Here is a 15,616-nt window from a genome sequence, read left to right as displayed (position 1 = left end):
CAATTGTAGTGGTTCTGCATTAAAGGGCAATGTTAGCTCAAGGGCAGATAAAATGCTACTGTATGAGCCTTTGGTAGAATGGTACCACACTGGTATGGTAATCCATTGCAATGCCATGCAGTAGTTATTACTCTCTGCGTTGTTGGCTTACTGTATTTCACGCTGGAAAATGCATCTGCATTTTACCCGCTATACTTGCAGTACAGGTGACTTATTTTTATTCTGTATATGTATTAATACATTAAATTCTAAGTTATTCAAAAGCAAGTAAGGGGTGAAACACAGCAGACTCAAAAAACAATCATTTGCCATGCATCTGACGTCTGCAGTGTAAAATCAGATATTTTTAAAGAGTATATTTTGAGATTTTGTACCTATTTCTTTATTATCAATTGAAAGAGTGTAATGCTGTGGTGTACCGAAAGCAGTGCCTGTCATGCAGATGTATCTTGTTAACCTGGTTTGAACTTCCCAAGGCCTATATTCTTTCACAAGGTATTTCCTTTGACCTCCTGACAGCAACACATAACCCATTTGGGAAGTTGAGCATCTGTTCCAGTTCCGACAGGTGTATTTGCATAGCCAAAACTAAGGATGTAGTAAAAAGGGCAGGCAGGACATTCTTTCCCGAAGTAACACGATCCTATTCCCTTTGGAGGCATCATTAATCCGCTTTATGAGATGGAATAACACTGGTACTTTGTTGTGTCCATGCAAAGTGTGACAGTGTTTAAAAAAAAAAAAACATTATTACATTGTCGTCATAACTACCAACTCGGAAACTATTTCCTCTTTGGCTGTGATGTGCAAACACTAGTTCAGGCATTTGTAACAGGGAGACTTTTTATAATGAACTAAAAGTGTGTGGGAGAAGCCGTTGTTAGGACTGTCACTGAAAAAGCTAAGGGCAAAAAATCGTGCTAGGGCAATTTGGTAAAAAGAACCTCCAAAATACAGTAACAAATCACTATTTTATGTATTTATTTATTTATTTTAGTTGACTTTGGTTATTCCTTAAAACATCATTAGAATCTGTTAATTGTGCAACAAGTCACAGTTGCTCTGCTACCTAATTTGATAACTTCTGAACAGCTGCAACCCAGCCGAATATGTCTGAATTGAGATATTGCAGGGAAGCTGGGTGAATCATATTGCACACCTCCTGTCTTGCCTGATTGTGTTGATGAACCAGAAGGACATGTACTATTGCCCTGTCCTTCTTTCAGTAATAAAGCCACCCCTAGGTCATTAGTGGAAAATTGTGCCAATAAGGCAAGGATGCATTGGAACACATTGGAAACAGTACTGTATTTGTAATACTGAAGCTAGGGATGACCTACAAGATGACCTAGAGAAGTTAGGGATGACCTACAAGAATTATATGTTTCATCAAAATTACATAGCAACATATGTGAGGCTTTTCTGTTGAACTGGTATCTGGATATCTCTGCAGATGACAATATTGGTCTATCGGTGAAAAAGAAGCAGCAATGTTGAAGTTGATACCTTTTATTATTTCATCATACTGATCGAATTTTTAAATTACATCCGTGACGTACTGACATGTTTGTTGATCTTTAATAAGCCCTGTATAAGATTTTCCTTGTAGCTTTAGCATGAACGTTTGCATTCTTGGTGTTCCCTTTATTTACAAGTTGTTTTTAGATTGCATTTGAAGCACATTCCTGGGTAAGGCAATTTTCAGTCATATATCAGTCATACCTCGAAGAGATCTGATGTTGTACCATTACTTTCCCTTTGAATGAGAGTATAGACTTCATCTTTTTTTCTTATTCGTTTGCACACGAACATGAAGCACCTGTGCCATGCTTGATACTGTAACAGAAGCATTTAGCAATGCATCGTTAACCATGTCATGAAGAAAGGAATGCTTTTACAAAAAGACTATTCCCTTTAAAAACAAGAAGAGTTTGAAAAAATGAAAGAACTGAGAGTATGCATATAAAAATAGCCAACTAAATTATTAAGAATGTGGCTCGATCTTCATGTGAATGCACTGCAAGTCTTGAGCTGTAATAATTATGCCATTACGGGTAATATATGGAATGTTTTGCAGTATGCACTAACTTTTATTAATACAGAACATTAGTTTTCCTTTTTGTTTTTTTAATTTTCAGGCATTACAGATCTGATATTTTCGATGTGATCTGGGATAATACGTTTACAGCCTCCAGTAGTAGATACATTCAGAGCCAGTGAGGGTGCTTTAAGGATTTTCAGGGAACGATTTGCTATAATGTTTCATTCCACCACCATTATGAATCCCTATACAAATGTTCCAATCAATACAACATTTCATAGAATCACACATCCCAAACAAACGTCCATCCACACAAGAAAACTAATAAAAACAGTACGTGTGTGTGTAACAGGGTGGAAGCTGGGTGAGAACAGGCGACCATGCACACCGCAAGTGAGCATCTTAACCACTGTGCAAAAGACTTTGAGGTTCTATAGCTTTTAACTTCCTCTTATCTCGTAGAAAGGGGATTCATAATGACCGTTAAATATAAAGCTGTTTATGCCAAATTGTCATCAGCATGTTTTTTTTTTAGAAAGGAAAACCTCACTTGCATGCTTTTTTAACTTTAGAGTGGGTTTTGAATCTAAAATGAATTGAGCCGTCTCCCAGTGGACATTTATCCCCATAACAAAATCAAAACACAATTCCGAACTATTGACAGCCTGCTTGATAGAGACCCAGGGCTGAGTGGCCTGTGTGATGCCTGTCAGCAGCAAGTGCCATTGCCCTTCATCTTTCTTCAGCCCTAAAGTGGTACAAAAATAGAAAAAAACATTTCTATATAAGTCAAATAAAACCATACAGTGTGCATCTTTAACAGTTTGAAGTGTTTGACGTCCATTAAACAGTATAACATCTAGAACATTTGGTTATATGAACTAATATAGTAATATGCTCCCAGAGGTCGCACTGACACAAAATTGTGTGTCCTAGACGCAAAATAAATCCATTGGACGGAAAAATATTTTGTCTTGCGTTCACTGGACGCACAGAATGGAAAGGGATGCCGACATGCATATTCGTGGTAATCTATTACACTGCAGAAATGACCGTAAAATACTTGCTTGTTTTTTAAAAAATATAACAGCAATATAACAGCATTGATTAAGGTACACTCCAGTCCTGTAGGTGGCAACAATATGCCTCATATTTGGTTTTGCCAGCAATATTAAGGATATTTACTTTTAGGCCCTGTCCAGACTACATAACCGATCTCGAGAACCGTACTCAAAAACGTTTTAATGAATCCAGCTCAAATGTTAGCGTCCACACTGAAGTACCGTTTCATGTTTAGTCGGGCGTAATACGCATCGTACACATGGGAGGGGTCATACGCAAAAAACACTCTATCATATAATGATAGATGTATCCCCTCATCTCAACACCACACGACCAGCATGACAGTAAACATGTATACCGGTAGGTTAGTGATCAGCAGATGTGTCAGCCGCATGAAGAGCACCGCGTGTGGTTTTCACTAACTCTACTGTGCAGAATAAATGAATTTTTTTCTGTGTAAATATCGGGACTTTCTTCCTATGCATCGGAACACGGTACATTTGCTAGGAAATCAGGACTGTCCCGACCATATAGGGACTGTTGGCATGTATGTATACGCACGGATGTACAGCTTTTCAAGAATCATCGCTTAAAAGACTCGCAATGGTGTTGCTGTTATTAGTATTAGTATATATAACAAAGAAAAAAGTGTGTCTGTGTTTATATGTATATCTATACACAGACAGAGATTTTTTTAAACTGCTACATGCCATAGAGTTTAAATGTTCATAAAAATGTACCAAAATGCACATCCCTTGAGTTTATTAGCCTTTGTGTTACTGACCTCCCTGTATCAGCAAAGCTCTTTTCCTACACTATCTGCATGGACAATTTCTCAACCTATAATACAGCAATTCTGTGTTTTAAATTGTGGATTTTTATTTATTATTATTATTCTTTTTTTTTTTTTGTGAAGTGAAATTGCACTGTGGATTTATGGGAATGGACCAAAACGAAAAAACATGCTGAGTTATGAAAATGAATTGATATTCCCTCTGTCTGCCACGCACATGAAAAAAAAAAGACAAATACCCTCTGTCTCGTTCAAAAGAGGCTTGGGATTCCTCGGTTTTAATAATGTAATAGAGAACGTTTCCTCTGATGTCTGCTGTTTTGTGATTTGTGTCTATTAATCCTGTAACATTAATTGATAGTAGGAGTGTGAAATGTTTGGTGCATTTGAAGCAGATGAGAAGGAGCACCAGAGTTGGGAAGGTTCTATTTATGGCTCCTCTGAGCTAATGTCAGTTGCCTAGGAGATCCTTGGCAGAATCCCAGTAGCTACTAGCACCATGTTAGCCTCTAAAGGGATAACAGCAGCAGAACAAGTGACAACCGTTAGGCATTTCCTGAGAGTCCCTGAGGTTTCTATTTTTCCACCTGTGTCCCAGTTTTTCAGTCATGGAAGACGTTGCTTGACTATAGGGCAGATGGGTCCTGCGGTTTTGTTTTAAAAGCAATCCACTCACGTTGATTAGGTTGTGTGCTTCTCCATCTTCACATGCTAATGCTTTCTTAAAGGGTACATAAGGACTGTATTATATTATTGTGTTACATGTTCCCATGTGTTGCTACAATTGTTTATGTAAGGTGTGTGTATTTTGATTTTATTTTTATTTTTTTTTAACATTTTGACCACTTTTTTAAACTTTTAAATTGCATTCCCTGCCTCGAGATGGCTTCCCATGTACCCTCATGGACCTCTCAGAACTGCCATTTCCCATCATCCCCCTGCTCACTGGTAAATTCATCTATAATTTGAGAAATGTGTAATTTTTGTTGATTCCATTGAATCATTGATAAAGTCAAATATATTCCACATGTTGGAAAATGACAATATAGCTCAGTACTGGTATTATTTATTGTATACAGTCTTTTTTGCTCATCTTTATCAAGGGTGCCAATAATTTTGGAGGTGACTGTGTGTATGTGTGTGTGTGTGTGTGTGTGTGTGTGTGTGTGTATATAATATATACATATATATATATATATATATATATATATATATATATATATATATATATAATATATATATTAAAACAATACACACACCTTATGTAAACAGTTGTAGCAACACATGGGAACATGTAACACAATAAAATAAAAAGGTCCTTATGTACCCTTTAAGTCAATGCTTGATCTCCTAAACAGATTACTGTTGTTGCCGATTTACTCACTCAACCCCTCCTGTCCTTTTCTTCCCTCTATAGGTAAGTGAACCATGCACGTGTCAGCCTAACCATATTGTCACTTTCCCTGGCGTTCCCATCTTGTCCCAAACACACCAAGTTAGAAAAAGTACAGGATGCACAGTTTTACTAACAGTTTGTCTGGAGAGCGATATAACATTCCAGGACAATGGTAAGTAAACCTTTACTGGAGTTTATACAGGCATTTTCTCTGTTGGTTATTAATGATACATTTCCAGCTCTATAGCCATACGGGATGAGACATTAATGTCTGGAACATTAGTGTGTCAAATGTCCCCATACAGCTCCAGTGTTTGATAGTATTTGTGAATTTGTTGGTGTATTGTTTTTTTTGTAAGGTTGCCATTACAGTATGCCAGATTTTTGGATTTTCTTTTTACTAAGCATTTGGATAATTCAGCGCAGAATTGAATGGTTTATAATGCCTTAAACCAATTAATCCTATAGGGAGGCCTACATTAGTACTTAAATAAGGTTTTACAAATATAGAGATTAATCGACTATTGATTGCTGTGGCTTTTATTTTTGCCTCAATTGGAGATTAATTGATCGTGTTAATAGTCCTATTTGGATTCTCGCACCTTAAAACATACATGTTTCAGTTATGTTTGAAGGCTTTCATAAAGAGTCTACCTTTTTGTTGCTTTATGCTTTTTAATAATAAAGATTGCTCGATGCATGATTTCAGTGGTATTGGAGGCTTTTGTGAAGTCTACAAATTCATGCTTCTTGCTTTTGAATAATGAAGTGTTCTTTATGCAAGGATTATTGGCGATTGTGTTTAATTAGAAAATGAGCTGCTGATTACACCTGTTACATACTGATACACTATAGACTCAATGTCATGCCGTCAGCCTCATTAATTCTGAACGGCTAACGATTTGAAAATACTGACTTTGACAAAAACAATCCATTTGATAAGATAGATGAAGCAACATCTTTCAATATTTATTGCAGTGCTTCGAAAGAAAGGGCACAGTAAGCAAACAGCGCCTGCTATGTTTGATATAAACAATTATACACAGTAGCCAGCCGTGCTGTTAAATTTGAGAGTAGCAATTTGGGAATACACTATCTTAATATATTTATGTGATATTATTCTACATGCACCAGGCACTTACACTGGGTTTTGTTTCCTGGCTTCATAACAAAAACATGTGATTTATTCAGAGATGTATTGTATATTTGTAGTGTAATAAACGGAGTGTATTGATTTCACATAAAATCATTTTAAAATGTGTGGGTCATATTTCTCAGGATGGGAATGAAACCTGCTTAATTACACTGTTTGCTTATAAGCAAGGTTTTTTTTTTTTTTTTTACAATTGTTATACTAAATGTTTATTTTGTTGTTTGTTTTGTTTACCCCATGGCTGCCAAGGGCATCTGGCATACTTTAATAAAGGCACTATATGCAGCACGTTCGTTGTCATGTCATTTGTCCCATCCAATAATTTATTTTATTAGTACCCAGTCAAAACAAAGAAAATGTTCGGGTCTGAAATTCTAACTCTGTTTAAAAAGTAAGCAGCAGGTTGTTTGAAGCGAGGTGGCTGTGCTAGATAGTACCTGTAGTACTGATTTAACTTGGCGACAACCAACAGGAATACTTTTTGTCTGCGTTGACTTTCCAGTTTGTTTTCTGAAAACATTCTGTTCAGCAGCCTCTGTAATAGCCTTTCGTTTAATGTGTGATTCTGAAGCTAATTAGCAATCAATCGTATTTTCTCTAAAGAAAATATGTCAACATGACCTTCCTATACAACAATCAGGTGATTTATTTTCTTTAGTACTGTACTTGGCATTACAGCCTTATCTAACAGTGTTATCCAAGGGGAACATATTCAAATGTTTTCCCAAAGAACTGATGTCAGGTTGGCAAGCCAAGTTTCACATATAACAAATGCTATATTTAGAGTTTTCCTGAAATTTCTTTTTTTAAGTAGCCTTAAGGAATGTGTTATACAAAGCAGAACATGCTATTAAATATGTGATTTACACCCTGTAATGAGAGTTACCAACAGAAGAATAAAAATTGAAGAGTCTTATTTGTACAGCATCTCTGTCTGAATAGCCGTTAAATGTTTTACGACATAACACGTACAATTCCTTTCAAACCAAACATATAGGAATAAGAATAGGCATGTACCTGCATGGACTTCTCAGAACTACATTTCCCATCATCCTCCTACTCACATATGTAACTGAGGTGGATTTACCAGTGAGCAGGAGGATGATGGGAAATGTTGTTTTGAGAGGTCCATGTGGGTACATGGGAAGCCATCTTGAGGCAGGGAATGCAATGTAAAAGTTTATAAAAGTGGTCAAAATGTAAAAAAAAATAAAAACAATACACACACCTTACGTAAACAGTTGTAGCAACACATGGGAACATGTAACACAATAAATTAAAAAGGTCCTTATGTACCTTTTAAGATGGGAACTAAAAACATGGTAAAACGTGAAGAATGCCCTGTAGTTTAAAACAAAACATTTATTTTAGTATTTAGTTCATGGTGCTTGGATTACTTGGAATTTGGGTTGTTCATCTCCTGGTTTAAATTAAGGAGTAAGAATCCTGACATTAAGGGCTGAAGGCTTAGGGGGTGTCTAAGGTAAAGGGCAGCAGTGTGGAGTAGTGGTTAGGGCTCTGGACTCTTGACCAGAGGGTTGTGGGTTCAATCCCCAGTGGGGGACACTGCTGTTGTACCCTTGAGCAAGGTACTTTACCTAGATTGCTCCAGTAAAAACCCAACTGTATAAATGGGTAATTGTATGTAAAAATAATGTGATATCTGTATAATGTGAAATAATGTATAATGTGATATCTTGTAACAATTGTAAGTCGCCCTGGATAAGGGCGTCTGCTAAGAAATAAAAAATAATAATAATAATAAGGTAAAGCACTTGAATACACATTGTGCCAGAAGAGAAAAACAAAAAGACTCAATGACTGGTCTAAAATAAAATAAATAACACAACACTGTTTTAAATGGTTACTGTTCCAATAGTGAAAAAAAACAAAGTATCACATTGTATTATTTATTTCACAACTAGATGGCTCTGAAATGACTTGGTCAAGTATCGGTTCATTATTAATAAACTAGGGGTGAGCCTGATTCCGAAACTTGTGCATCCAAATGTTGTCGGATTCAGTTTGAATTGCCTTCAACAGCTGTTTTGGACAAACTAAAACTTTTTAAAAATATTTTTTGCACAAGTTTTAAAATGTATAGCCTTCAGGACATGTTGCTTTTGATGAAGAAGTATGAAACTTGTAATTAGACAGTAGTGGTACTTTTTGTTTTCAAGCAATGGCCTTTGGAAATATCACCCAGGGATACATGAGAATGGTTTATTTAAAGTTTTAGTCCTTTCATACGATCAGCCAATCAAGGAGACATGCCTGTGTCATCGGGTTCTGTCCACCCTGAAAAAGAGCTTTTTATATATGCTGTGACATTTGAAGAAATGTCTTTGTGATGGCATTGAATTCAGGGCATTAGAACGGGTGGGAATGCTTGTCTGTTTGTACAGATTTTCTCCAAGGAAGGCCTAATGTTAAATGCTGATAAGGTCTTTCATCAATTGTTTGAGTAATTGACACATATCTATATTGAAGGAAGGCAGCGTTTAGTGTATCTCTTTACCAAGCAAATTAGCATTAGAGGCTGAGATTGATAGAAGTAATAGTAAGCCAGACTGCAAGGTAAATTTACTTGTTTTAGTTTTTCAATTTAAAACTACCCCACAATCATGTTGGCAAACTGTTCCGTAGTTTAGCTGTCTGTGTTGTCTAAGAGCGTGTTGACCAGTTTGTGTCTCTAGTTTCCAAAGGTAGTTTCAGTTTCCATTGAAACCTGCTTGTCATTCTGACATCTTCTGTTTGCAGCAGTAACATTTTATTTATTTATTTTATTTATTTTTTTAGCAGACACCCTTATCCAGGGCGACTTACAATTGTTACAAGATATCACATTATTTTTACATACAATTACCCATTTATACAGTTGGGTTTTTACTGGAGCAATTTAGGTAAAGTACCTTGCCCAGGGGTACAGCAGCAGTGTCGCCCACCTGGGATTGAACCCACAACCCTCCGGTCAAGAGTCCAGAGGCCTAACCACTACTCCACACTGTAGTGGCTTATGGGAAGAACTTCAGTTATATTTTGAACATGGACTCATAATGTGAGAACTTCATTAAATATTTAAAAACTATTACGGATGACTATAGGTTGAAATAGTACAAGTGCAACAATGCTATTTTTTTTAAACAGACATGTGACACGGTAGGCTTTTACAGCACAAGACAGACTTACAATTAGTTAATACAGTATGTTCTCCAAGGCTAATCAGTGGATTTCCTGATTGCTTATCTTTTGAATACTGATTAATCATGTAAGATGAATTTCGCTGATTTTATAAGTACATTCAATTGCTGCTGATGTACCATTTTCTTGGAAGAAACCAATTAGAGAGTGAGTTCCTTGTCAGTCTGTGGACCCTATTTACTTAATTGAACATTTCAATATATTTGCGCTTACTGCGCAACAGATTTTGAAATGACAAGTTTATCCATTAACCATGATTGTGGAATGATAAATGGACCGATATTAGGTACTCCCTCTGGAACCGTCTTGGTATGAAACGTACTGACTTACAACAGGGAGATGCACGTGTTATATATTGCATGTTGGAGCTGCCTAATGTAGGAAAGAATCATCACTAACATTATTGTTTGTATTTATGCAAAAATACTGTATGAATTTATTTACAACCATTTACACTCTTTGGAATGTATTTATCTGAAAATGAAGGTTTTCATAAATATCCTATATGCATAATATTTTCAATGTTCAGTTTTGCACACAAATCTAATCTGTTGGTGTTGGTTTACTACATTCTTCCACTTACCATTTTGTTGGCAGTCCAGTTTGTTTTTGATGTGTTACCGAAGGTATGTTTAGCGTACAGCTTGTTTAAAATCTGCATGCACCTTCGTCCCTCTGTACGCCTTACAGCAGTAGGTCAGTATACAGCAATTAAATTTACTTTTGTTACTAATGAATTACAGTAAGATCCCCACGTAACATCTTACTGGAATCACTTAGAAAGATTTGCACATGCGCTTTTTAGATATAAAATCAATTTTAATAGAATATGGGGGCACTTGAAAAACAGTTATTGAATAATAATAATGCATTCTGGATGGGCCATACCAAGGGGTTGGTTCGGTTTCTCCTTTTTATTTCTAAACCTTACCAAGATATTAATTTGTAGTGCATTTGTTGTGTCCTATGGGGGACAACAATAGCACAGCAGAAGCCACAATGGGATGAACCATGGGAGGTAATGGTGGTAACAGTTCTCTTTTTTTAACATACCAATATGAACCAATACATACTGCTGTAAAGCATTTCAGTGCGTGCTACTAGTCTTGACAACATTCTCTTCAGAATTAACAAACAAATAAAAGTATGTATGACAGGACCGTTATGTGTAGATTTCAGAGAAAGGGAGATGAAGGGGGTTCGATTGATATTTAACACTCTAGAGTGCTTTTGTAGTGCACCTACCTGCTGTATATTTCTTTTTTCAAATGGAGGAATAATTTGCATTAAATACTTGAATACAATCTTCAGTAAATGCAGTCCATGGAATACCTTTCAGTGGTTACTGTAAGGCAAATGAGAGGTTTGGAGGCGTGCCAGTACCTGTACAAAAGCATACCTTAATTATAGCATGACATATTCATACAGTAACAAGCTTGTCATTTTGGGGCTTCTATGTGGTATTGCACCAGAGAGATAATATGGAGTGTGAGTACAGCACACTAAAAAAAAAGCCCAATAACGCTGTGTTAACACATCACTAAGGGAGACATTAAATGTTCATTTGTGTATTTCTGCTTAGATTATAATTTACCAAATTTGCTAACTAACTTTTTCAACCACCGACTAGGAGTGTGTAACTATAATTTCTGTCCCCCTCTGCAACTGTGGTAACTGTGAATCATTTATATGGAACATTTATATTCAAAATAAGGGTTGTGGGAAGTTTCTGCATAAAAATGAACTGAAAAAAATGTCTTTCTTTTTTTTTAATGAGATCTTTTATATTTTGGGATTCTAAGCAATCAAGCATTGTTCCTGAACAAACACAAGACCAAGTTTAAATAAACGTATGACTTTATGAAAATGAATTTCTGTTCTCATGGCAGATTACATACACTACTACCAACTGCTATTATCTCTGCTTTTTCATAATAGGGAGGCTGGAATGTTAGCAATCCTTTTCCCAACATGCTGCAGGGGGAAGCAGACAGCAGCATAATACAAGGGGGTTCCCGAGAAAGAGGCAAAACCCTCATAATCGGGTGAGGATCCAACCTGTGGAAGTGCCTGTGCCCTGTTCTGGTTGATGCCGTTTGGATTTTCATGCGCATTGAAGTGTTTATCACAATACTCTACAGCCATTGCCTTCCCCTGTCAGTCAGCACATAGAGTTGTTCTGGAATGTTTATCATTACTTAGTCATGTGATATGTCATGTGATATGATACCTGTATACGAGTTTGATAAAATGTACAGTGAATATGATTTTAAAATAGGGTCCAGATATTATTTTTTTAGCAGACCATTTCTGGCTGACCTAGTTTACTAATTGTTGGGTTACTACAGAAGGATTCCTCATTATATAGCTGTTTTATTGATACGTTGTGTAAGCTCTGCTTTCGAAAGAGCATTAGCATTGATTTGGCTTCAGACTGAAGTGCTCACTGGACTCTTGTGGTGTCTTACCTCATGGTAGATGCACCTTTTCAACAACACCAGTGCCGTCGCTAGGATATTTATACAGTGAGGTCACAGACTGCAAGTTGTTGTTCATACAATAACTATTGTATAGGTGTTTAATAATACATGTATTAAAGCCAGTATTATAAAGCATGTTATAAACTGTAGAAACAGTACAGTAAATCCTGCTTTAAGGCCAGCTTTGTTTCTATTGACAGCAATGTTAAGTCACCTTCAATAGTAAGGCCACCATTATACTCGTTATTAAATTAATTGTAGCTAACAAAATAATTCCATGAATTTCCCTGGCCATGCTTATATATGTATTATATAGGTCTCAAAGGGCAATTTTTGGGTTAGATATTTTAGCAAACATGTATTTAATTTTAAAACATGATATATGGTACTACAGTACAGTAGGTTAAGAAATTTCAGGTTACAAGCTCAGCTTCCAGTTTGTCTTACACATCCTGTCGTGTAAAATTGTCCACCTCCCTTCAGGGCCTTCCTTCCTGTCAGTACCAACCAGCTGCTCCTCTAAAGACTGACATGCTTTGTAGCTAGTAGCCTGCTTTAACACCCAAGATGCTGCTGGTGTGAAATGACCTAGGCAGTAAAGCAGTTACAGACTTCTTTGAGGGCAACTGAGAATATTCTTTAATCTAGAGTAGCACCAGATGTCATCTTTTTAAAATGAAAATACATGTTTGCTGTAACGTGTTTCTTTCAAATCAAACCTGCACATTTGAGACCCATGTAGTGATTGAAAGTGCCCAACAGGGAAGATGTATGAAGTAATTATGTTAGCTGCAATCACTGCAGTATCAAACAATCTCTGTTACATCTCTGACCCAAGCAACTACAACTGAAGAGCATCTCAACCAGTTAAATATATCGGCCCAACTTTGAAGTTGTTAATCAAAATCTGAATTCTTTGTCCACAATATACACGTGTGCTGGTTGCACAGCAGGTTACCTCGTCATCGTGCTAAGAGGGAGGGGTTAGTGAGGGAAACTGTCTGGCCCTGGACAGCAGTGCTAGGTCAGGGACCATAGGGTGAAGCATATTAAATCTGTGTTGAAAGAGGCCAACATAAACCGAACATAGACCGAAATAAACACAGAAGCCTGCACCTTTCATCCAAGTTAAACACACATGAAAACAATGTCTGTCCTTATCAGCGTTAGTCATTTGGCAGTGTATCCAAACTTGAGTTTGAAGCCTAAAGGCACCACAATGTAGTATAATTTTGCAGTAAAATAGGATTCAGGGGTTATTTAACACAGTCTTCCATAGTTTTTCCTCCTGTGCACGCATCAGACGTTAGGCATGTGTTCAAATAGTTGGATTGCATTCCCTAAAGGTACACTGCCTGGCCACTTTAATTGGACCTGTCTGCCCAATTTGATTTGACATCGCCCTGTCACTGGGAATGTTCTCCTGGTATACCCTGGATCCACTGATTACTCCTGAAGGCTGAATTAGTGTACTTGTAAGCATTGCTGCGAATCAAGTGTACCCAACAATGCTGCACGTGTACACTGATGACAATGACTACTTTCAAGATGATAATAGGAAAATGGTTTGAGGAACACAACAGAGACTCCAGTCACCTTCCATGGCTGCCACAATCTCCAGATCTCAATACAGACTGATTTAATCAACCCATACCCTGTTGGGATAAACCACAGCGAGATGTTGCGATGAAGACATTAGCCAACACTTCTCTTCCAACTGTGAATAGAGTTCTGGAAAGCTACTGTAGGGTACTAAGACCTAGTGTGCAATCCTACATACAGTGGAGCCTCAGTATTCATGCCAGTCAAGGGAACAGCAAAATGGGACCTTAATAAGGTGGTTGTCTTACTACTGAAGCTTCTTGTTACAAATGAATGCCAAAGGATTTTGATTACTTAAAGTACTGAAGTGGCCTTGAAGTGAGATTTTACTGTAATTGTTCAAATCCCAGCTCACTGTTGGTGGGGGTGGTGACCTCTTCACTGATTGAGGTGAAGTGGTTAAATGTTAGCATTCCACTCTGTTTGCCAAGGAGTAAATGAAAATGGGTAAGTTGGCATTGAAAGCTTTGCTGAACCTACACAATTATTTTTAACATAACGAAAATGACATAAGGTACTGTACTAAATTATTCTATGGAACCATCTCAAAGGGGCTGGCACTATTTTATAAAGATTTCACTGATTTTCGTGGTCAACTTCCCTTAAGAAAGGCATATCCCTTAAGAACATTTAACACCTTTCAGGCTTGTTCCTTCCAATCACTTCCATCCACATTACCAATGAAGCTTTTATTCAACTGTGATGAAACTTGGTTTGGACATTCTTTAGCACAAATTATATATCAGGATCTGGGAGTGTGGGTGGGTGTGGGAATTCACTGACACGGGAGACAGAAGGTTTTAATTGAAACACCTCTCTGGTGCCCAGTTTTATGATTCTTTTCTTTCCTATTAACTGCCAGATGGCGCCGGTTCGACTATCCCAATACCAGCAATTGGTAAAGGGGTTGCACTTGTATCAGGCAGCATGTGCAGGTGCTCAGAAATAATAATGAAAACAATAGGCGAAAGAAAAAGGGAAAATAAAACACAGTAATAAAAATTACAAACAAAAGGTGCTGCTTATGCAGCGTTCCCCCACCGCCACTAAACCGGTCAGCTCGGGTCTCCAACCTACGCTCTGCTATTCCCTCACTATACACTGGGTTTGCTGAGGTTCCCCCAGCTAACTATACACGTCCCCTCGGGTACATAACAATTATTTTTATTTTATGTTATAGCGGCTGTCTTCCTCAGCCGTGCTTGCTTGTCCCGTTCTCTCGCTCCAGCTGCTGCCGTTCTTGCCTTGGTTTATTTACCTCGCTTCCGAACCCATCGTCATTGGGTTTCCTCTGTAATCACCAGCCCGAATGAATAACAGAGCGTAGTTCTTATAGGTTGAGCGACCCCCCCCCCCCCCCCAAGGCCCGCCTCTTGACCACTCCGAGAGAGGGAAAGACAACACACCCTCATCCAACCTCTCTGTGTCAATGCCACGATTGACAGGCGGGTCCCACGGGGCTCCCGAGCTCCTCCTTCAGGATCATGCATGCGTCAGCCAGCCAGCACAGATCTCGCTCTGTTATCTAGAGAAGCACTTGTTCATTTGGGATGTAACTTTGTGTGGACATTCATTAAAGTTAATGAAGGTATCAGAATCTGGCGGTATACAAGTACTTCTAACTGGGGCACATATGTTACTGACATACTTGTTCAATACATAGAATATATTTACAATATATTTTCCCACTATTTCACTTTCAAGAGTCCTTAAATCTTCCAAACACATCTCTAATGAGGACATGGTTGTTTGTTTTCCCCCAGACATCAATGCCTGCAGCACTTTCTGATGAGTCCAGTCCCCCCAGCCCACCTCTAAACCAAGGCTGGGTAACCTTTCTAATAACAGAACTTCCAGAGCGTCCATTTATCAGGTTAAACACTAGATC

At 37.6% G+C, this 15,616-nt stretch overlaps 1 protein-coding gene across 4 annotated transcripts in view; it reads left to right on the top strand.

The window, feature by feature from the left end:
* Nucleotides 1-15,616, top strand: part of LOC117415415 (ankyrin-3-like) — a 271,787-nt gene that overhangs the window by 84,579 nt on the left and 171,592 nt on the right. The window contains exon 1 of one of the 4 annotated variants that reach the window (XM_059026474.1): nt 5,342-5,464. The exons of the other annotated variants lie outside the window; for them this stretch is intronic. Coding sequence (XP_058882457.1) covers nt 5,462-5,464 — 3 coding nt within the window. The 5' untranslated portion in view covers nt 5,342-5,461. Of the gene's footprint in view, nt 1-5,341; nt 5,465-15,616 lie in introns of those variants that run through there. 4 annotated transcript variants of the gene reach the window in all.

The sequence above is a fragment of the Acipenser ruthenus genome, chromosome 7, assembly GCF_902713425.1.
Source record: "Acipenser ruthenus chromosome 7, fAciRut3.2 maternal haplotype, whole genome shotgun sequence".
NCBI lineage: Eukaryota > Metazoa > Chordata > Actinopteri > Acipenseriformes > Acipenseridae > Acipenser > Acipenser ruthenus.
The sequence above is the reverse complement of the archived record's forward strand: the minus strand, read 5'-3'. Positions and strand labels throughout refer to the sequence as shown.